Source organism: Drosophila mauritiana, chromosome 2L, assembly GCF_004382145.1.
Source record: "Drosophila mauritiana strain mau12 chromosome 2L, ASM438214v1, whole genome shotgun sequence".
NCBI classification, from domain to species: domain Eukaryota; kingdom Metazoa; phylum Arthropoda; class Insecta; order Diptera; family Drosophilidae; genus Drosophila; species Drosophila mauritiana.
In genome coordinates, this window is record NC_046667.1 from 18,675,203 (window position 1) to 18,699,869 (window position 24,667).

The window sequence follows — 24,667 nt, forward strand, 5'->3', positions numbered from 1 at the left end:
TCTACTTCCTGTCCACATACCAAAATTCATATCATTTGGATAAATCAGCAGGATATTTTTCTGTCGGGACACTTGATTCTACAGCTTAGACTTGTGGATTCAACTTCCGCTTGGAGTTCGTTGCATAAGTGATACAGGACATTTATCAAGAGATTTGGTTGATGGAATCACAGATTCTATTTCCATTTTTATTGTATTAAGGCCGTGTTTTTTTTTTTTTGTTGCAGAGCGACAGCAACAAGTTTGCGCGTTATTGTGCTTTTTTTATTATTTTTTTTTTGTCTATTCATGGTCCGCAGGTCGCCGGTTAGTTGGTTTATTGACATCGCCGTTCTGCCTGCGTCGACGTCAGCGTTAGCTACACACTTTTTCAAGTTCGTGAATTTTTTAGCCGTTCGTTGACTTTTGCCGTTGCTGTGTTTCCATGTCTGCTTTTAACGCTTTATTTAATATGTTCAAACTAATGTCATTTTCAGACTGTCTCTGAGTTTGAGAAACCATCTCTTTTTTTCGGTTTCAGTTTCGCCATTCGCTTCTAGTTAAAAGTATCTCGCCCCTTCGCAACAATATTTTTTCGCAACACTTTGACCAAACCGTGAACTTTCCGAGAATCTGATCAAAAGAGAAGCAAAAATACACAGAAAAAGGGGAGCAGTACGGAAAAAGCCCAAACTTAAGTTTGGATTTCAACGAGCTGATTGAAATTTCCTGAGGGGGCGTCGTCTTCGCTTATTAGTTTAATGCGAATTATGAGGTCAGTGCAAAAAACAATAACAAAAAAGTGCACATTCACAGCGGGAAGACACCGAAGATGGAAGAAAGAAAGACGACAGAAGAGAGTTCAATGAAGTGCCCTCATTAGCTTTAATGTAAGGGGATATGGTGGGCGTTGAAAACCGAGAACCAACCATCGGCCTCGAACCTTGAAAAGTGTCCCAAAAATATACAAATGCGGGCCAAGAGGCTTAAGTTACTTACTCCAATCCTCCCGAATTTGAATTGCAAAGAAAAAACATATTTCTGGGTATTCGCTAAGAATTTGATGTTTGATGTATGTATGAATTCTGTCTTGCAAGCATGTATGTATCTTATCTTAACTATCATTTGAAAGCTTAGCGATATGTGTATTGTGTATTCATGGATTCTTTTTTGTAAAAAAAGAGTTCTCCAGCTATTCCTAATATGTTTTTCTTTAAGTTTTGATAATAGAAAAAATCATCAAGAAAGCTTAGTCTTCTTCGCTCAAGAGGGCTTTCATTAGACCATGCTCACAGAGCTCGTGTTCCGGAACCAAACGGTGTAACTAACTGCCTGTAATGCTGTGTATAAACCCGTCCATTGCATTAGTGACAAGAGAACTGACAAATGTGCCCATAGATGAGAGAAGAACATGCAACACTTTCAGAATTTCCACCACTTCCTGCTGTAAGAGAGGCTCGATCGAATCATTCGATTTGTGTATGTGCACAGCTCGAGCGAGTGAAAGAGACGGGCGTCACCTGGCATCGAAGCGAGCGAAAGAGACAGACGGGGCGAGAGCAGGAGCGAAGGAAAGAGAGGGAGCGACAGCTGCATCGCATCGCCTGCTGCTGCTAATTTCCGGTTTCAAGTGTCACATTTTGTTCCAGCTCAACGTCTTTCCCAAAAATTATTGAAAGAGCCATAACAAATATGTGATCGTTGTATTTTATATGGTTGCTTTATGGGCTGGGCTTTCCCCTCTCCGCCGATCAAGGGAAACATCTGGCGGCAGTAGTTGTTGTTGCCGCTCTTGTTGGTTGTGTGTGACAGCTGCTAAAAGGGATCGCTCGATCGCCATCCCCCTCCCCCAAGCAGCCGCCTCACTCTCGCCCATGGAACAGATTAGCACGGCCGGGTTATTGAAACGCGCTGGATTGAATTGTCTGTCAATACGGCAATAAAACAGTTGAGGCTGAGGTCGGTCGGTGGGCTAATGAACGTTCCGGCGTCGGGATCTATAACGTAATCCTCCAACCATCGGAAGAAAAGTACCACTCTGAATTTATTCCGCTTATTCTAATTCAGAAGTCAACACCTTTTCATTTAAATTAAAATGTAGTTAATAATAAATGTTTGAAAAAACATCTCAATGTCTTTGAAAAACACACTTTTTTAAAATGATTTTCCGTATTTAGATTAGATAATAAAAATGTTAAGTGGCTATTTTAACAACAAACAAACTTTTAGTATTAGCGGTTTTAAAAGCCCAAGTGCATTTGCTGTTACCCATTTTAGTTCAATATTAAGTTGACTAGATGTTTAATATTTATACTCAGTAAGAAGACTTGACAAACCTAAAAATATTGTGAGTTGGCAATTTATTTTATTTTTTATTTTGTGCCAAGGTTCACTTTAGATGCCCACAGCAAATTTTTACAATTGTCATTAAATTATGGTAACCCAAATATTATAGTTTGCGCATAAATTTTACTGCAAGTCCAACGTTTTTATGACTTACATGTGCGCACACATGATTGTTTGTCGAATGAATAGCATTTTGCGAGGCTTGACTGTATTTCTGGTCGTAGCAAAAATATATGTATTTCAACGCTTGGCGTAATTGTTTTTTCTTTGCCATTGGCGGGCTGGCAATTTTTTTCTTTTTGCGCTCTTTTGTATTTGCTGGATTTTTTGCGGCCGTATCTTTTCGCTACTTTAAGCACGTCGTTCGTCAGAGGAGTGAAGTCGAAGGTTCATGAACCGCCGGCAAGGACAAAAGTCGTGGCTCTGGCGGCGCGACAGAGATGGCTACAGATATATATATGGACATATCGATCTTGTGCCCGTGCCATATTCCACTATTCCACTTGTTTCCCTGCTGCAGCAGCACCATTATCTTCCCATCCCAATCCCAGAAAGCCACTTGAACCCATCGCTTCGTGGAATTGAGGCGGGCTAAACAAGAGTGAATATGACAATGGTAGGTAGGATATGGAGGGTATCGAATATTTAAAATACCCTATGATTTTAGGGATATTTAAAAAAAAAACTCCAGTATCTAATAACAATCATGAGGTATGAAATTACGGAGAGGGAAGAGAAAATCTCTGACCTGTTCATCCTAAAGAAGACTTGAATGGTTTTTAAAATCCCATATGCCCCATTAATATTAAAATAACTATGAAATGAATATCGAAATGGAACTAGAAATCTGGAAGTTCTGGAATCGTATTATGTACATTTGCGGGTACCGAAAAGAAATTGAAATCCGTGGGTTGGTGGCTCTGTGCGTCAGTGTGTGAGTCACGCAGCCTCACGAGCGATGCGATAGCATCGCAATTGGCGCACAAGAAATCACTGACCTTGACTTTAAACAAAGTTTAAGGCCCTTTGTGGCAGCCACTATAGTATACGTACATACATACATAGGTGTATTTCGTGGTGTTGGTATGCGTGGATTGTTGTATACACACACACATAAACACTCTCGAACAACAAGCAGCATAATTATAGAGCCGAGCGGTGTTTCTAGACTGGTTTATTCTCCAAAGTCCCCGGACGTATCGCATCGCAACGTATCGCCGCGGCAGAGAAGTCGACGCCTGCCGTTGCCATTTCATGTTATTCTTTTCTTGTGATCGGAATATTATGTACGTTGAAAACGCTGAAAACGCACATGACGCAAGCGCGCAGACTTTTACCTGGCACGCTGCCCCTTTCCTTCCCCTTCCCATTCCCATTCCCCATCTCTCTCTCTTTCACAAGCTCCTATTGCATCAGCGCTAGATAGTAGGAAAAGTCACCAGTTGTAAACTAGCCTAGTTGGTAATGACCATAAAAAGCTGAACTTGCTTATACACAGGTTTAGACATCTACTATTTACCACATAGCCAACGATTTCTGGTCTTGGTCATTGGTTCTTTCGTTCTCTGTAGGAAACATATTACGAGTCAAGTTTGGCTTAAAAGTGGGTGTGGAAACAAATTTACCTTGGTGGTTTTGAATCATAGTGTTCTAATTTGGTATACAAAATCTATTTGACAAAATGTAATTTCAGTTTTAATTAAATCAAAATCGGACTACTTATCGTATGTCATTTTATATCAAAACAGTGATAACATCATAAAGCATTCCAGTTCGGCATACGCCAGTGATTTTATTAAATATAATTAATGCAAGGGTATATCAATTTCGTCTAGCTGAAGCTAGCTTCCTTTCTGGTTTTTAATTATACAAATTCCAAAATTCATTGGAAAACAAAATGTTCCGAAACTCAAAAGAATACAAATTTTGGTAGCCTTTGCGCACCATTCATCATTTCAAAAAAAAAAAAAACTAGACCTGTAATCATTTCCAGTTCTGGTTCCCATTCAAACGATGACACTTTTGTATGAAATCCGAGTTTATGCGAATCCGAATAATCGTTTATTGCGAAACAAGCCCGAAAATAAACGCGGATGATAATCTTTTGACTCACTGCACTGGTTCTATGCATGGGGCTTAGCGCCCAAAAAATCGCCAGATAGTACAAGTTACCCCACGACCAGTGCGCGGTTTCCACTGCTTCCGCTCTTCGCAGCCCTTTTTTTGGGCTCCTCTGGTGCGCTTCGTTCTTCGTTCGTGCTTCTTCTTCTCCGTCTCCTTTGCCGCTCTCTTTGTAAGTGCAGCTCACTCCCACTCGCATATGTACATACAGAGCCCGGAATACTTGGAGTGCACTGCTCCCTCGCGCAATTTATGTTCTGTTCGAGTACATATGTACGTACATACGCCACATACATATGTACGTGTGCGAGTGTAGGAGGTTGTCAGAGGTCAGTCTCATCGCAGCATGTATGTAGGTATGTACATGCATACAAACACCCGTTCCAATTGCCAATCCATTCCCCGTGGCGTTCTGCAGAAACTAGATTTCCCGCTCTCTTTCGGTCCCGTTCGCTGGTTCTTTGTCTCTCTCGCTCTCCCGCTGGCTAAAACTGGTTGAGTGAGTTTTTTGGCTGGCCGCTTTTGTCGGCTTGGTTCGTTCGTTCCGTTCCCGTTCGTTTCCGTTCCTCGTTCCGCGTCTTGTAAAATTCTTCTTCGCCATGCTGGTTCATTCTCATTCAGTTCTTAACACTCGCCGGATAAACAACAGTTTGGCGCTCGTTCGCGTTCACTTCCCGTCGCGTTCAGAGAGAATACACTACTACTGCTGCTGCTAGTGTGTGTGCGTGCGTGTGAACTGTGCGAAAAGAAGCAATATAAAGTATTAATACTAGTGGAATATTAAGTAAATCTAAGTGCAACAGAAACATACACATACCTAGCCTATGTACGTATGCTACAAGATATACATATCTGCAGCAAATAAATGTTAACTCAATATACGAACGAACAAAAACGTCAGAAACAAATTGTTTAGTTTAGCTGCGCATTCTTCTTCTTCCACCGATGCCGTAGAGTTCATCAACTTGTTTAGAATCGCGTACGTGACTGTATGTATGCCTGTGTGAGTGAGTGTCAGTGTGTTGGTGCTGCCTTTTTCCTGCTGCGCTTCCTCTTGCTCGTGCTTCTATCTCTTTCTGGCGGCGCATCACTTGCATTGTTGCTGTTGCTGTTTGTTGCAATGCAACAAAACATTTTATTCTTGCCTTTTCCCTCTCCTGGTCTTCGCCTCCTTTGGCGTCTGTTTATGAGCGTGTTTGTGTATGTGTGTTTGTTCTTTTCGACGTCCGCGCGCATTGTTGTTGCTTGCATTAACTTTTCTACGTTTCTACGCTTTTGTTATTATTATCTCATTTCTTATTTAGCTCTGCGCCACAGTCTGCTCTCCACAGTCACGGCCAGCAATTTGTGTAAAAGTGTAATGCTGATCCTAGGCAAAATCATAAATAAAAAAAGAGTGACAAATGCACAAAATCCAAGATATTTTTTTCAGTTTGTGCAATACAACAAATTCGACATTAAATTTGCTTTCTTATTTCACTTCTTCGGAATACGATTCTGTATTTTCCCCTAGTCAATAACCACTGTAATTGCAAGAGCAAACAATAATCTGATAATGATGAAATGGTTTAACAACCTCTGAAGCCTAGAGGGGTGCGCACTTCCTTCAACTCGAATGCGCGACGACCTTCCCCCGGCCAAAAAGTCCGAAAGTCGAGCCTATTTATCGCGACCCAACTGTTCAAACAATTCCCCAACAACATTCAATTCGCGGCGGCGACTGTGTTCATGGGTATTGTTGTGGATATTGTTGTTGTTATTGCATTTGTTGTTGTTGCTGCCGACGCGATGCGGAAGAATAAAACACGAGTTTGTTTTCTTGTTTCTGTGTGTATTTTAAACCAAAATTATTACGGCAATGTTCTTTAAACTTAATCACTGTAGACTGACAGACTGATCGACGTGCAAACCACGCTTGGGGCTTCTCATTAATATACGAACTGCCGGTTCGAGTGAGTTAGTGAGTGAGTGCCTGTTTTATTTACGCCGAAAGCTAAAACACACAAGAGGAGACAACAAAACCGAAGTCAAAATCTAAAAACGTGTTTCAAATTTGTTCCTATCTGTGTTGTGTCTCTGGGTCCAGTATTTGGTGTTTGGCGTACAAGCATGTGGATATGGATACGAGCAGAACGGAAAGACGAAACATAACATATCGAATGCTATTTACTCCATGTGTCTTGTTTCACGCTCGATTTGCGTCGCCAGCAGAGCTAAAAAATAAAAAACTACGCTTACTGATTAAAAAAGCTGTCGCCGGGCTTTATATTTTGTGTCGAACTGATTGTGCAGTGGTTACTCGGAAGCGGGAATTAGAAAGAGCCTCAGATATTTGATTAAAAAATGCATAAGCACGCTCCTAGCAACAGAAAAGAAGATTGTTTAAATTAATCATGAAATAGCTCTAGTTTTTGGAAGCATGTTTACACATTATACTTAAGCGTAAACACCAGCTCGGGCAACCTTTCTCATAATTCGAGAATTTACTGTTTATAAATAGGTACAACTGTACCCTAAACAAACAGAATGGTTGAACAATTATAATTTTATGGTTGTTTCCTTGTTTTTCTAGCTAAGTTCGTTACTGTAATGTTTGGAGCAGTCGAAAGTAATCTTCTTGGGTTTACCCAAAGACTTACAATTCTGATCTAATTCACTTTTATTCGCATTCGCCCAGTGATCACTGTAGATTTCCAGCTGCTTTAAAGATTTTCTGATTTCCATTCAAGTACAATTGACAACGATCCTTCTTTTATCAACAGCAATTTGGGCCATCTCCAATCGATTCGCCATCGCAACCCGAACGCTTTGTGTGAATGCGTTTCCTGTGCTGTTTTGTTACTTTCTGAGATTTTCTAGAACTCGGTCGGGGTCGTTCTTCTTCCCTCTTCTGTCCCCGCCAATCTTTTCCAGCTCTTTGCCGTACCAATTTCGTCGTGTTTTGCTCTGCTTTGTTTTGGGTTCATGTGCGAGTTTTCATTATCAGAGAGCGTTGCTTACCACCACGTAATAGATAACGCAGGCAACCCGAAGTTGGTACATCTCTAATTGAAAATGTTAAAGTAGATAGCAAATATTTATCGAAAGTTAACACGAAAACGAGGCGTACAGAGAACACGTTCCAATTGATTAGATGATGTTGCACCACTAGACAGACGTTGGCATGTGCATCTGCGTTTAAACTTCTTTTATGAGGTGAAATATTTAGATACTTTTAGTTAATTTGATCTTTTGCACACTTTTGAAAATACAGTTTGCTCTCTTGGAAAAAACAAAGGAAGTGAGTTTGCTCTCAATCATTTTGAAGTATAGTGTGCGAATCTACATAGGAAGTCCTTATATGGTATTTTGTTTTACTTGCCCAAAATTCTGAATGGAATGGAATATTCCCAGCCGACACTGTACCTGTGCAAGGTTGCGTCGATATTTTCTACCACCACTGTGCAGGACACACAGACACTTGCCATCTCGCTCGCCCTCGCTCACAGTGCAGCAGGAGAGTGGGGGAAGAAGCGGCAGCTAACGAACCACAGACACTACAAAGCGCAGTAAGAAAGAAAAATGTTGTGCAGAATGAAAAAAAAAACAAGAACAGACAACAGAAACGAAAAAAAATGAACAAGAACTGCACTGTCGACGCCGTTGACCTGCGGGGCCTTTGATGCGAGTGGGAGAGAGAAGGAGATGGATGGTCGTGGGAGAACGACCCGTGGAGAAGAGCGAGCGGAGAGAGTGTGAAAGAGGCAGAGGAGAGGAGCGTCTGGGATCTCGGGACCCTCTGCTAAATTGGATGCTGCTGTTCTTCTTCTTCTGCGTTACCTCTTCCTTCATTGCTCACCCCTCGCTATCCATGCATCGCGCGACAACAATAAAACTCTCTTGTGCAGATTTTGTTGTTCTTCGTTTTTCGCCCATTGTCTCCTTCAATAAAATGCGTCGAGTCAATTTCATTCACCAGCAGCTGCTGCTTTGGGGGTCGCTTCGCTGCTGACGCATCGCCGGCGTCGTCTGATAAAAAAAATTGAACAAAAACCCAAAAAATAAAAAAATACCGGAGAAGCAATCGTCGCAGAATTCGACGAAATTCACTAGGGAAAACAGTGAAATAGTTTGGGAAGAACAGGAGATACATTCCAGTACCCATTCCCTCTCACTTGTCTTGAGTCAACTTGTCTTACCTAGCTCACAAAACAAAAAATAATAAACATATGAAATTACATCCGTTCGATAATACAATACATATGCTAAGTTATAAGAAGTATGATGTATTTATAAAAGAAGATTGGGTGCAAAGACATGATAACGGATTAAAAGATTCTATGCCCAGAACACTTAGAAACCAATGGTGGTATTAATCGGATTAAAGACTTTTTGAAATACTTTGTTCTTTCCAATCTTAACCGAATTTTCGTTCACAATGATTAACATCAAGAGAAGAAGATTCACGATAATATTGATATCCAGATCCTATCCTAAAAACATTTGCTCTTTGCCAATGTCTACTGTAGCGTAATTTGCATCAAACCAAGGCAGCTGCGGTCGTGATGTTGGCGGTGCCTTTGCGATGAAATCGAGGATGCGAATGGAATGGGATGGTCGCTGTGGGATGAGGATTGGAATTGGGATCGGGACGGATATTTTATCTGCCGAGCGACGGCATTTTTGCTGCTGTCTCGCTTAGAAGAGTGTGTGTATGTGTGTGTGTGGATTTGTGTGCCTGTCGAGCAGGTAAAGGTAGTTTCTTTGTTCTGTTTTATGGCTTGCTCTTTGTGCTGGGCTTCTTTTATTTTTCGCTGCATTTGAGTACGTCTGTATCCTCGGCATAAAGTTGCGGTCAGAATATTGGGACTATATTATTCATTGATCTTAAGTTGTTGCAAGAGCAGTTTGCAGCTGAATTTTACTGAGTAGCACGCTTTGAAACAGCATAAATACATATAGTTATAAAACGACATTCGCTCTCATTAACTTTTAATATTAAACATCCATAGAGATAATTCGTAAACAAGTGTAAATCTTTTTTTTTCTAATAAAACTTGTGCCTACTTTGCATTTTGACATACGCAGCGCACAATATTATGCCCACCACTGTTGGCAGTGGGTGTGTGTGTCATGGTAATTGCCTTTGTTTTTGCTGCCGCTATTGCTGCTTTTGGTACCATTGAACTCTGCTGCAGTTGCAACCCCAAACCATTCCGCTGGGGAATGCATGGAAGTTGAACACAGCCTTGTTTATTTTGCTGCACAACCAGAACGAACGCCCTGCCTCCTCTAGCCCCATCTCTTTGTAGTTGTTTTTGTGGGTTTATGCATTTTTGCGGAATCACAGTGAAGCCTCAATAAATCGTCTAAAATTCGCAAAAGTCTTTTCAAAGAAGTAAACCGTACTGTACCGTACGGTGCACCATCGATGACTGGTTCTAAGTTCACGCTGGGAGCGTTCCACTGTTGTTTCGCGTACAGGCAGCACCCCCTATTTTCTCCCACACACCATCTTGATTTGGCTTGAACTTGGTGCTGCGCGCTCTTGTTCCCGATCATTATTTTTTCCATAATCATCGTCATCAGCAGCACATCGCAATGCCTCGCTTTGTTTTCTTTCCAGTTCTTCTGAGCCATGAAATTTATAATCTTGTACAAATTGTTTTGCATTAGTAATGCCTGTGCGCAGTTTGTTCCACTTCTCACATGGGGTAACCACGTCGGTTCTTTGCTCCGCTTCGCTTTGCTCCCTTTCTTGTATTCTTATTCGTTCTTCCGCCGTCCGTCGTCCCTCGGTTCTTCTTCTTTTCTTCTCGTGCTTAATTATGGTGGGAGGAGGGCGGAAGGGGGTTCGGGCACGCCCTCAGTGCACTGCACTCGCATTTCTGATTATTAGCCCGCTCTATTTTTAAACACTTTTACAAGCGGTCTGGAATTTGTCCGTACACCCCCTGCTACCCTTCCACCTAACCAAAAAAAAAAAAATACTGCTAAGTAAAACATATGGCACAGACATTGAGCTCCACTCCCTCTTCTCGAAAAGTGGAGGCGATTCCATTCTTCTGATGGGCCCGTGGCCCCAAATGATATTAATCTTGTCATGATATACAATCCCAACTGTCAGTTTGATTTGGCCCGAAACGTTTTACCACTCTTCCGTCTGCTCTACGTCAACTATCTCCCAAATTTGCTAATCTAATCGATAGACAACTCGTTCATTATCAATTCCCCTAGTTCCCCCCGCCAAGAAACGCCAAATTATTGTTTTTGATGCTCTGATTGGGGGTATTGCACTTTCGTCATGTGTTTGCTTGGAAGTATTTTAGACGCCTAACTGAATATAGTATAGCAGGCTTACTTACATTAAGATAATATTACTTATCTTAATCAGTGATACTACAAATAAAAACATAGGTTAATATAATGGAATGAAGTCAGCGTAAAGTTAATTCTTGTCTTGTAAGGGTATTTCAAAAGATCATAAAGAAAAAAACGCTGTTGTATGTTTGGTTTCCACTTTGAACGGTGACGTTTTGGTGCTATTCTTGTATTTATTAACTAATTTGTTGAAATTACCGGTGGTAAATTTATGAGTCAGGTTTTTTTCATTCCTATGCTCATGTGTGTGCGTTTCAGGTGTGAGTTAGTGATCGATACCTTTTGAAGATCACCGCTTGTTTTTTTGTTGCCCTCCCTCATTTTCCGCGATTCGCAACAGTTCGTAATGTTGCAGAAGCAACATTAAAATGCCGCTATTTTACACGTGTAAATTTGTATTTCTTTTGAATGTGTATTTGTGTGTGCGAATTTATGTGCCTGTCGTCTGGCTATTTTCCTCTCATCTCTTCCGCTCTCCGCCCTCTTACGTCTTTTGTCTCTTTTCCGCTGCCGCCTTTGCCGGTATACAGAAATTTTCGATATGCAGTTATGTTGATGAGATGTGAATGCGATGATGCTGCTGCAACGTCATTTCTAGCATAGTTGTCTCCTCTCTTCCTCTCGAAAGTTCTGCGGCAACATAGAACAGAGAAATGCAGAGTGAAAGAAAGGTGATAAGGAGAGGGCGAGAGGCTGGCGGCCGAGAGAGAACGTTTGTTGTTATTGCTTTTGGATGCGGTCGTTGCCCAAATTGGAAAAAAACATGCGCACAGCGTACACTGAAAATAACCTGTTATGTGATACAAATGAATGTTAAAAAAATTTTCCATAGAGAATATTTTAATTTTTGATTAGAGTATAGAAAAAAAATTTGCATAAAGATATATTTCCTTATTTTATTGCATCTTTTATCTATACAGAATGCCTTTCGCAAAGTCTGCTACTTTTTTGCCTGTGCATTTATCGTTTATCGCTTCCTGCTTTTGTTGCGCTTTTCTCTTGACACTCTCTCCGCTGCTCTCCCTTTGCTCTCTTTCGTTCTCTCACGCAACCTGTAGCGCGCGCAAAAAAAGTGTCTTTTGGCGTGGAAAATTGTTGCTCTTTCTAGGGGGAAGTTTCCTCTTTTTATTTATTTTGTTGTGGGTGACTCGCCGCCATATTGTTTTAGGGGTTGCTAAAACATAAGCGCAGTGGGGGTAGTGAGGTGTGCAGTTGTATTGTTGCTTTTGCAGCCGGCATTCAACAGTTCGGCAAAAAGAGCGCTCATTTTGGGACTCGTCTCGCGTTGGTCGCTCTCTTAGTAAATGTAAATAGGATGTATTGATTTTTCCCGGGTTTTTCGCCACTTTGTTTTCCTGTCTTTCTGGAAGTTGCTCGGTTAACAGGCAGCCAAAAAATTCTCAGACTGTCTGTGGAGTGTGGCATTGCATTGCATGGCTGCAGTTGCGAAGTGCGGAGTAGTTGTTGTTTCTGGGAGCTGGAAAATCCCCAGGACATTTGCCGCTCTCTGTCGCTCCGCTGTCGCAGCCACTGCCGGCGTCGCTGCTTTTGCGGGGACCTGAGCTTTACCCGGGTCGCTGCATTATGCGCAGAGTTAGTTTTGCAGGGAGCCGCGTAGCATTCACGTCACGCAATTTGTACATAACTAGCGAAGATTTTAACATTACTTTAGTTTGCAGTGTCCTTGTCGCGCACGACGTCACTGTAATGCATAAAATAAACATAAAAAAAGAGCTCTCAATTAACCTTGCATTCAATTATCCTTCCTAATAACCATTTTTATCTCTCTCTTCCCATTGCAGCCTTTTGTGCGCGCGACGCAATTATCTGACAGCACTTGAAAGTATGCTACACAAATTTGTTTCAACTTGTTACTGCAACAACAACAACCAAAACAACGGCAACCATCCCACGCAATTTATCATATAGACTGCGTAGCAAGCAAGAGCGAGACAGCAACACGGCGCAACCAGCAGCGAGAAGCAACAACAAGCAGAAATCAGGAAACCAGGAAACGAACTGGAATATATAGAAAATTCTACAACAAAATACAACAACAAAGCAGTAAAGGTAAGTCGGCTTATCTCCGTTTAATGAGTTTTACGTTTAGTTTTCGTCGTTGCACAGTTTTCCCTTTGTTGGGGAAATTCACCGGTAGATATGTACATACATATGTACATAGTATATGCAGCTCTTTATCGGGGATTTATCGCGCCCATATTGGCTATAGCTATTCAGATTAGGCGGCAACTAAACTGTTAATATAATTTAACTTTATAATTTAATGTACCTAATTATTTGCAGAGGAAGTGTAAGTTAGAGGTAAATGTTTTTATTTTTGTAAATTAAACTGGGAGCGATAATGTTATTAACCTTTAATGGCCTCCCACACCTTCTTTTCATTTGTAACAAACTTACTATTCGTATGTTTCTGAGAACGGATTAGCATACCTATTTACCTACGCCTAAAGGACTATTTTGGGCAACCCAATCAACATGAAAGTTAAACAAATTAATGTCCTTCACGACGAAAAAGTGAATATTTGTGGAGCTAAAAAAGGACTTTCTAGGGAGCATTGGGAAAAAGGCATTAGGGTGTATGTGCATGATAAATGTACATCCAGTCTAGACAGTTGCAGTCACCCTTCCCATCCCTCTGGCATACAACATTCCCCCCCTTTGGGCGCATTTTTCGGGGTTGATTTTGAGCTGGCTCTCTTTGCTTTCACTTGGATTGCCTTTATGTTGGCTTTCTTGTTGACGGAAGTTTCGCCTGGTCTGGAAATCTAGAGAAGTTTCTCCGGGGCTCCACAGTTTTTCTTATTTTGTTTTTTTTTTTTTTGTTTACTTTTCTGTGACGGGGGCTTGTTGTGAAACTCCCCGTTCGTTTTCCCTGCTTTTACTGCTCACATTCTACCCAACTGCCTTCTCGAAGGCAACGAACCGCGAAGGCAGCGAAAAGGGGAAGTGAAATTATGATTACGGGGTGTCCTGTCCTGTCCTGTCCGTCTGTCTTATGTCTGTCTGTGCGTGCGTTTATTGCATTTGTGTCCGTCTCCGCGCAAAGGATAAAGGTTAGGGGGTAGTAGATGTAGACGGGCAGCGATTTCCTCCCCGGTCAAAGTCCTTTTATCCAGGCGTACAGCTTCACTTTTAGCCCCGCTTCTCCACTCTGCCGTAAGAAATTGGAATTGTGTTTAAAAGCATTCCGTGGGGGCGCGAATCCTAGTTTGATTCGATTCAGTCTGTTGGGCTGGGGAAATAGTAATACCAGGGGGAATACACAAGCCACATACCTTTCAACTGTCTTCTTCGAAGATGTTTAATAAAACACGGTTCACAGCTGTCGCGCTTTGGGGGATTAGATGGAGCATGGAGCAGGCTGAAAGCAGGTTTGGAAGGAGGCAATTAACTACAAATTATGATAACAAAGGGGATGACTAAGGAAAAGGGGCCGTTGTTTGAGGGGTGTGGCACATTTGTTTGTTTGGAGGGGCCATGGAAATGCCAGAACGTTTCGGTTCAAATGGAGGAATTGCTGACTCACAAGGATAAAAGACAAGGGCCGCAGGTGACTCATGGGTCAGTCGATTTGAGGGGTGAAAGTGGCGGAGAGTAGGCGAAAAAAACGTGGTTGGCACAGGAAGCATTAAAACCAGTGCTAAGATTATTCACCTTTGTTGTGGGGAACTTAAATCGATTAGATTAAAAGACGGTATTTTCCAATAAATGTATTCATTGTCTAAATTGTTTAATTAATCCCTCCACTTGTTCTTTCTCCTTGCAGCTGTTACTCCTAAAGGTAAACGGAGCCACCGACGGCACTTACAACACAAAGATGGCGTCCTCACCGACACCATCTCTGGACTCGATGCGGGGCGGGGCGAACTCGATCGAATCGTACGAACACGCCGGCTATCTATCAGACTCTCCGCTCACGTTGAGCGGTTCATCGCCACCGGCCAGCGATTCGGCAATCTGCAGTGATGAGTACACGGGCGGCAGCAGCGTTAAGTCACGCTCTGAGGTGACCGTAATCAATGGCCATCATCCCATTTCGGCCTCCGTATCGTCCAGCTCTTCGGCCAGCTCTTCCTCCTGCTCGTCGTCATCGTCCTCATCCTCGTCTTCGTCATCGTCCAGCTCCTCGACCAGCGGCCTCAGCGGTTGCGGCAGTACCAGCAGCAGTGTGATCAGCGCCAACAACGTTGCGAGCAGCAATGGACCAGGCGTTATCGGCAGCAATCTTCAGTCCTCAAACAATGGCGGCAACTCGGGCATCAGCAGTCTGGTCGTTGGAGCCGGCAAGGGAAGCAACAGCAGCAGCAACAGCTCCTCTAGCAACACATCCGCCAATGGATCTCCGCCACGTTGCACCGCCTGCAAGAGCAAGTGCAGCGACGCGGTGGCCAAGTGCTTCGATTGCCAGAGCTATCTGTGCGCCAATTGTGTAACTGCTCATGAGTTCATGCACTGTTTCAACGGACACAATGTGTGCCTGATTAAGGGTTTTGAGGCGAGCACCACTGGCACTCCGCTGTCCGTTGGATCGCCCAGCAACAATCCGGCGTCGAATGAGTTCAAGTACGCCAGTTCGCTGACCATGATGCTGCAGCAGCAGCAGCAACAGCTCGACTCGCAACAACAGCAACAGCAGCAGCAACAGTTGCTGCCGGCGCAGCCTATGTCACAACTCTCGAAGATTGTACTGGCAGCCGCCGCGCAGGCAAATTCCCAGGAGCAGCAGCGAGAGGATAGCATCTATGGTTCACTGCACCCTCAACAACAACAGCAGCAGCGACAACTCTTCTGCCCTCGACACAAACAGGAGCTGCTCAAGTTCAGTTGCCGCACCTGCTGCATCCTGGTGTGCAAGGAGTGCATTGTATTGGAGCACTCCACAGGTCTCCACGAACTGGAGAACGTGCAGTCACCCGGAATGACAACCTCTACGGGATCCACGGCCAACGAGTCAGCTTTGCAGACTCTGCTCGCCGATATGCGTGGCAAAATTGGCGAGATTGTCGGCATTGCTGGAAACTCGGACCAGAATCTCAACAAGGTGAAGCTGCAGTACCAAAAGGCTCACAACGAGCTGAACGAGACGCACCAGTTCTTCGCTTCCATGCTGGACGAGCGCAAGACCGAATTGCTCAAGGAACTGGAAACTCTCTACACGGCCAAGGTTAACAGCAACAATTCGTGGCAGCAACGCTCCCGCGACTTGATCGACAAGGGACTGGCCACCTGCGAGGCGGTCGAGCGGAGTCCTGCTCCGCCATCCTCCTTGCTGGCAGATGCCCTTCTCCTACGCAAATCCCTGGAGCAGCAACTACAGACGGGCATTCAGGAGATGCAGCTACCCTTCGAGATCGAATTTATGTCCAACTATCAGTCGATTCAGGCCGGCGTGCGTAACACCTTTGGTTACATTCGAGCAAACAGCTCAGACGGTGGACCTACTGGCATGAGCCTGACGAGCAATGGCCACGGAAAGCAGCCGCCAATTGCCCGGCCAACACAGAGCGCCAGCAACAGCAGTGCGAGCAGCGCGGGCAGTGGTCACCATGGCCACCACCAACAGTCACACCATCATGGCCACCACAATCATCACCAGACGGCCCATCATCAGCAGCTGCAGGCGCAATCGTCGCTGCATGGCCTGGGTCTTGGATTGAGTGGCGCCAGTTTGTTGGATAGCAGCTCTAGCGCAGGTGGAGCAGTGGGAGCCTTCAGCAACGGAGGACTTCTGCTGAGCGGTCGCGATCGCAACGCTCTGGCAGTGGAACAGCATTTCGGTGAGCTGATGCCCAAGCGAGGAGGAGGTGGCTACACCGGCAGCAATGGATCAGCCACCAGTGCCGTGGCTCACTACAATCCCTACGAGAAGTGGAGCAACGGCGGTAGCGACAATCTCTTTTCATCGGTGACAAGCGGCGTGTCCGGTAGCTCTGCAGTGGCCGATGCGTTTGCCAGCCTGTCTGCTGTTGGAGGATCCGTGGTTAGTGGCGCTGGAGCTGGCGGAAGTACCGTGAGCTCAGAGTCCCTGCTGGACCTCACCAACAAGCTGCTTTCGGCCACTATCTATCCGCCCAAGTCGCAGATCAAGCGGCAGAAGATGATTTACCACTGCAAGTTCGGCGAGTTCGGCGTGATGGAGGGCCAGTTCACGGAGCCCAGCGGTGTGGCGGTAAATGCCCAGAATGACATCATTGTTGCGGATACGAACAACCATCGCATTCAGATCTTCGACAAGGAAGGACGCTTCAAGTTCCAGTTTGGCGAGTGCGGCAAGCGTGACTCGCAGCTGCTCTATCCGAACCGCGTGGCCGTGGTGCGCAATTCCGGCGATATCATTGTCACCGAGCGCTCGCCCACACACCAAATCCAGATCTACAATCAGTACGGCCAGTTTGTGAGGAAGTTCGGGGCCACCATTCTGCAGCATCCTCGCGGCGTGACCGTGGACAACAAGGGACGGATCATTGTGGTGGAGTGCAAGGTGATGCGTGTGATCATCTTTGATCAGAACGGCAATGTGCTGCACAAGTTCGGGTGCTCTAAGCACCTCGAGTTCCCCAACGGCGTGGTGGTCAACGATAAGCAGGAGATCTTCATCAGCGACAATCGGGCGCACTGCGTCAAGGTGTTCAACTACGAGGGCCAGTATCTGCGGCAGATTGGCGGCGAGGGAATTACCAACTACCCGATTGGCGTCGGGATTAACTCGAACGGGGAGATCCTCATCGCGGACAACCACAACAACTTCAACCTGACGATCTTCACGCAGGACGGGCAGCTGATCTCGGCGCTCGAGTCGAAGGTGAAGCACGCGCAGTGCTTCGATGTGGCGCTCATGGACGACGGCAGTGTGGTGCTGGCCAGCAAGGACTATCGGCTCTACATTTATCGCTATGTCCAACTGGCGCCAGTGGGTATGTAAACACACAGACACACACACTCCATGGATGTGAGTCCGGAAAGGAGGAGGATCTGTGGTCCGGCTCTCACTACTTCTATAGGCTAAGTTCTCAATAGTCTGACTTGCGCGGTCTCTCCAGCTCTAATTCTAAATCTACACAATCGAAGTTGAAATCGAAATCTATAAGACCCCACTATCTCCCCCGATCTGTCATCTCTCATAGCCTTAGACTTTGCTCGCTATGTAATAACACACACGCACACTGTTGGAATGATTTTTATTATCTTTTAAATTATTGTTGAATTTTGTTTTATTTTTTTATATATATTTACACTGTTAAGCTTAGTTTTTATTTTGTGCGTACTTGTTTATGATAAATATATATTATGTGTATTCATGTTCATGTTCAAATCGGATAGTGCCGCCGCCTCTCTATATCTTTGCACACTTCTCACTTCAAACCCTCGTATCTCTATCTCGCGTGCAAGTCGTATCTTCAACAAACACAAGCAAACACCCGAAACAAACAAAAGAAATGACACTTTTTAACTATATAGTAGATACCAGAAGAAATCCCTCCACTTTTTTATGTTCGTTGCCGACTGCAAGGAAAAAAAAGGAAAAAAACTATGAAAAAAGAAGTTGGTATAAAATAAACTTAACAAATAACCGCCTACAAAATGGAGCCGCGTATAGAGCATTAATTAATTAATAATTGATTGTAATAATTGATTGTAATTCTTAGATATATGATTGCGCAAATTGTTTGTTATTATTATTTTTGATTGCATAAACATTTGATACATTATATATTATATAGCTGTTTTTTACGTTTATAAATTATTTTTGATTATACAACTTATTGATTACTGATTATTTATATTTATATACATTAATTAATTATCCTCTAAGACATGTTTGCTACTTTTATACGAAATCAACCGAACCCAAAACCGAACCGCGACACAAACAACAATTCACAATTTTATACTCGCTTAGAATTTATGTTTTCCATTGTTTTATTGTAACCACGACAGCGGAAGAAAAGATGGAATACCTTACCTACGCCCTAATAATAATGCAGACAAAAACCCACTGGCGATTCTTTAATTTAATTTAAACAAAAACAACTGAACGCACTGAAAATAGTTGAAATTTTTGTTCTTGATTGTTGAACTATTTTTCGTTTAGGCATTTATATTTTAAAATAATTTCTTCGTTCGCACGCAAGGCGGACGAATTTGTTGTTTTGCCCCAAAATATATTACTATATTATATGCGAAAATTATTTGTTGTCAAATTGAATCTAAATAAACATGGAAATGTGTATATCAAACGAAAACAAGGCGATATTTATGTGCACCAAGTTAGTTAGTGGTAGCTTCGAGTGCGAATTCGAAGTATCTTGAGGATGTGCATAGATCTAATTGAGTATTTAAAAGTAACATTTAACTAAAAGTTGGCAATCAGCGCAGAAGACTTGAAACATTTATAACTATTATAATTATACACTTAAAGTATGTCTATTAATATACGATAAACACTTAAATCAGTAAATCAAAAATCTCAAATAATTGAATAGTTATAAAGAGAAACCGCGAATAGGGAAACAACATCCCAGCCAAGCCAGACCAATCGCCCAATTATGTTTACTTCCTTGACAGAGAAATAGGGACTAAATACGACAGCCGCACGGTGCGCAACAATCAGGATCACGTATCCTTGTTCTGTTGCGCACCGTGTGCACATGGACTTCTACTTGCAATTATTTAGTTAAAGCATTTACTTGGATAGGCCTCAAATGATTGCGGAGCTAACAAAAGTGTTCTTTAAGTAAGGGTTAGTTAAAAGCAGTTAGGACGTTAGATATTTAAAGTGAACATACTATTAAGGCAAGGAAACACAACTTTTTGAGACTACAAACGCAACATTAACAGGAACAGCATTTAAAAAATGTTTATTTTGTAATTTTAAAATAAAACCTATGTATTTTTTGTTGGTTTTGCTTGGAACGCGACGCGACGCGAACCCCGCCCATTTGACCCCATTGACACGCCCACACGTAAGCAGGTATTAGATTTCTTGAATATAATTTAACAATATTGTATTAAACGCGTAGTATTTAACTAATTTAGTTTCCCCCTTCCTCTTCCTCTGTATTCCCTTGTTTGTTTTGAAAAAACGCCTTGCTCTGTGTAATTTCTGATTCGCTTGACCTATTATTTGAATTATTTGATAATTGCCTATGTTTTGTGTGTATCTACTTAAGTGAGATTATTAAATATACGAAAATATATTTTTTAGTTCTTGTTGTAATCTTAATTGACTTTAATCGACCTATTGTATTGAAGATAATGTATCGATGTAATGGTAGCTGTAATAACGACAAAGGGTTTAAACAAAGTATTGTACGTTTTCTGTGTGAGGAACACTTTTTACTTGACAGCCAAAAAAAAGCAAACTAAAAAAATACACAAAAACTGTTGAAATTTTTTTTATATAAAAATTGTTGAAAATAAAACCTAAAAAGAAAAACTAAAACACATAAGATACTGCAAATTGATGGTATTTATTACGGCCTAATGCGTACTATTTAATTGTATTTATTATTAGCATTTTAGCGTGCACAAGCAGTTTTTGCAAAAAGCAGTTTTATTTGTATTTTGTGCTTGCATAACTTTGTTTTTATGTTTATCAACTATTATTATTATTACATTTTTAAATGTTATACAACAAACGAACTACGAACACACAACATGGGACACAACACACACGATAACGACTATTTTATAACAAACTATAAACAATAGACAACAAATGTACATCTGTGCTCCACGAAAATGTTGTAAAAGCCCACACAAAACACAACCCAACAACAAATGCCACAAAAACCAACTGAAAAACCATTAAAGATTTTATACTTATTCTGATAAAAAGGACCAACCAACTGTTTGCTTTATTTCGTTTTACTTTTGATTTTGATTTGAACATTTCTCCTTATTTTCTTAGCATTTCTAGCTTAGACTTGGTTATACTTTGATCTGAACAGATGCGATGTTGTTAACCCGCTAAGGCCGAATTTCCTTTCCTTTCGATCCCCCCACACCCCCCTGAGACCTATCTGTAGTAGTGGTAAACTATTTAATCTTTATATGAATATATATGTGAATGTATGTTGATAAACAAATTGATGAATTGAGAATCTAATAGACTGTGCAACCACAAAAATGGAAAACCGATAAAAGTTTTTTAAATATATATATTTCTATATATTTAAATCTCGGGTAAGGAGCAGTAAAAAACACAACCCGCGAGGTTGGTGGGAAAAACAAAATTATTTATACATGCATATATACCTATAAGATACAGTGTGTAACCATAGCACAGTGAGCTATCAAAACTAACTATACTAGCGTCTTATTTCCGATACTCCAGATCGATTGATATGATATGTAAACCATTTATACCGCCAATTAACTGTGCTCTAACCCAAACTTATATAACCAGAACTGGGCGTTAAGTGCCCGTGACACTTGCTTTGGTATCTCGCTCTATACATATATATATATATAAATTTATAAATTTATGTATGTTAACATTGCCGATATATAGTATATGTAGTTGGGCATTTTGCGTGTGTCGCCATTTGTGATTAGTTTTTGGGCCAAAGTCTCGTGTCACCAAAGAAAAAAAAACCGGAAAAGGAAAAGAAAAGAAGGAAACAGGACGCCAAAAATGTAAGGAAAATTCTGAGATGGAAATTCAAAAGTAAAGTAACTCCACCATTTGAGTAGTGCTAAGCGTAAGTGTTGTTTAATAAATGGCAATGGCATACACGTATTATAATCGTATTATGGCTACTATTATTTTGTGATTGTTAGGAGCTCTCTATGAATGTTGAACGGAATCGAATCGAATCGAAGCGAAATCGAAATCGAAATCGAATCGGGATCGATCCATCTACGGATCGGTCCCACTCTCTTTTTGGGATTGGTTAAGAAAAAGAGACTGTCAGGCACAAGTTACGCAGAACAGAACTAGATACTAGATGTTAGTACTAGATATGTATAGATAGGTACGAGCTGCGAGCATCTTGGTGTTTGTATGTCATATCTGAGGAATCATTTTAATTGTAGTTTATATTTTTGATAAATGTTATTAAGGAACGGAACAAAATCGTAAATCAAAGTCATTTGTCTGCATTGTTGAGCATGTTTGTATGGAATTTAAATTTTGTACGAGTTCTAGTAGAAGGAAGGCAGTTCGGATTCGAAACGAGGAAGGGCAAGACAGCAGCAAACTACATACATATATGAATGGAAGGCAAATCCAAAAGTAAATTAAAATTCCAATGGCTTCGTAGAAGTGTTTTTAAGTATTATTAGTATATGCATTAGGCTACGAAGGCTCCGAACGAAAAATGCTTAAACCACTAAATTATTAACAACATACCATATAGATATATGTATGCAGCTAATTGAATAACCATTGAGTGTGTGTGTATACTTTTTGTCCTCCAGCGCCCAGCGTAAAAAAAACCATCTCAGATCGGAGTTATCCTTTCGAACAGATCTGCAATCGGTTTTCGCTGGTGCCAGGACCTTTTCATTAAGTAGGACTTCAATTCTGATATTCCGTCAAATGTTTTAAGTGAATTATAGGCAAAAGATACGAGAAACAATATATATATATTTAATATGCATGCTTGAGTAGTGTCTGTTTGAATGTCTGTAATTTGTACGTAACTCAACATAGCATTAATGACAAATGATCGGTTCATTCCCGCATTAGTTTCCCTCTTTTGTCGCATTTAGATGTAGGCTATCTCTACGATTAAGTAGACTAGAAATCGAGGAACAAGATACTTTATTTCGACCTTTTAGCGCTTGGTCACGAACTTCACCGAACATTCAAGTAGCAATCCAAACCAACATAACAACTAACATAAATGATAAATACCAAACAAAATAATTAACTATGACTGATTTTATACACGAATTGAAGGATTTACACAACAAATTATACACATATACATACATATATATGAATATTTATATTTATAATGTTGCTACTATATAAAACAAAACCAAAAACAAAACAAGTTGAAGTTGAAGCCCCGGATTAAGTCCTGGACCTCTCCATCTGTAATACATTTTACACTTTAGGCTACTTAAAACGCTACATTCTTGTATATCTACGAGTATAAAAACTATATTTATGTGTGTGTTTAGCGGCGAAAAAACCAAGCCACTTAGTAGTGAACTCAACAGTTTTTTAACACTCGAAAACAACAAAATCTTAGACTGCTTCAAAAACGTAAACGTGAAAAATATGTATATGTATATGTATGAAAAACTCTTGTGAAATAAAATGAACATAAGACTCGTTTAGGGAATTTTTCTGAACAGATTTTCCGTTTCCTTCCGCTTGTTTTCTCCCTATGCACTTGTTTAAACTGAGAAACTATAACTATAACTAAATTGACTTTAAGCCGAATGCGGACTTTCACTCTCGATGAACTAAAAAACTAAAAACCAAATCTCGAAACGCGCAAGACAAACAAGAACAAGGAAAATGAATATTTTCGCTAATTTTTCTAGCTGCAAATAAAATATTTATATACATACATCCGTGAATATAATCTATAATAATAATGCATATACGCAAAGTAAGGCATATTAACTGTTTGTTGTTAGCTGCTTATTCTTCCTATTGAAGATTACGAAAAAAAAACTAAAAAAAAAAAACAAATTCATATCCCAAGCATTTTTGTAATTTTTAACGAAAAACGACATATTAAAAACTCTAAAAATACGCAAAAAAATGAGAATAATTTGTAAGCCGATCATTTTAAGAACAAGTTTATCTAACTTTAAATCAGAACCAAATGGGCAATGTTTAATGCAATAACTAAATAGGAAGCTTAAAAAAACTTCGTTTTATAACACTTTTTTCTTAGAAGTGCTTATTATTTTAAAGTGGAACTGCGTTTGGTAACCTTTTATCTTTAAATATATGATTTGTATGCATTTATCCCTCCATCCAATGTAAGATTCATATTTTTTACATGAAAACATTTGATTTATTTACTTTTTAATTTCATTTCTTGCAGTATTGCACAAATTGCACAGCAACATCAATGAAACCAGCAAGAGCTTCTTGGCAGACAGAATACAGCAACATTTCATTTGAAATAGCAAAACGAAAGAAACGAACTATTATTAATCAATCACCAAACAAACATTCCCCATACAATTGTGTTATGTTAATGAATTTGTTGTTGAAGAAAGGAAGTACGAAGGAATGTAATGTAAGGGCGATGCATGGACAAGTTTACGTTACGCAATTATTTTAAATCAATTTCGGGACTCAAAAATTATATAAATATTAATGTATTTGCAATTAGTGTAAATGAGTCTCTACGGTCGAACCGCACACAAAGAATTCACACACACAGACACGAATCAACGTTGCTAAATCATTGAAATATGCATAAATGTTAGCTCATCTTAATCATAATCGATCATTCAGTATAGATTTTAATATTTATAACGCTATATAGTGCAACTAAGCCGATCATGGTATCATCATCTAGTCATCATGCATACATATATGTATTTTTATAATTAATTATTATTAATATTAAATAAAAAACAAAAACAAAAACCAAAATGAAACAGAAAATGAAAAGGAACACCAATCTAATGTTAAATGTCGTTACAATTAAGTTTTCTTTGTATACACATTGTAACGTGCAACGAATAAAGAAATGATGAAAGACTGGAGAACCTGTACTTGCGGGTGCACGCTTTAGAGGCCGGCTCTAGCTCATGGCAATGGGTGTGGTGGTCTTGCTTGTACAGATCTCTTTTCGTCACGGACAACAATTAATAAGATCGAGAAATTGAGCGTGCTTGCAACAACAACAAAATGAAGGAG

At 41.0% G+C, this 24,667-nt stretch overlaps 1 protein-coding gene across 5 annotated transcripts in view; it reads left to right on the forward strand.

The window, feature by feature from the left end:
• Positions 1-24,350, forward strand: part of LOC117135194 (brain tumor protein) — a 38,541-nt gene extending 14,191 nt beyond the window's left edge. For 2 of the 5 annotated variants that reach the window (XM_033295266.1, XM_033295265.1), the window contains exons 3-5: positions 12,609-12,876; positions 14,594-17,741; positions 23,841-24,350. In XM_033295266.1, the coding sequence (XP_033151157.1) occupies positions 14,645-17,741; positions 23,841-23,920 (3,177 nt within the window). In that variant the 5' untranslated portion in view covers positions 12,609-12,876; positions 14,594-14,644 and the 3' untranslated portion in view covers positions 23,921-24,350. Of the gene's footprint in view, positions 1-5,058; positions 5,273-12,495; positions 12,511-12,608; positions 12,877-14,593; positions 20,668-23,840 lie in introns of those variants that run through there. The other 3 variants (XM_033295264.1, XM_033295267.1, XM_033295268.1) reach the window with 3 other exon arrangements.
• Positions 24,351-24,667: the final 317 nt, after the last annotated feature.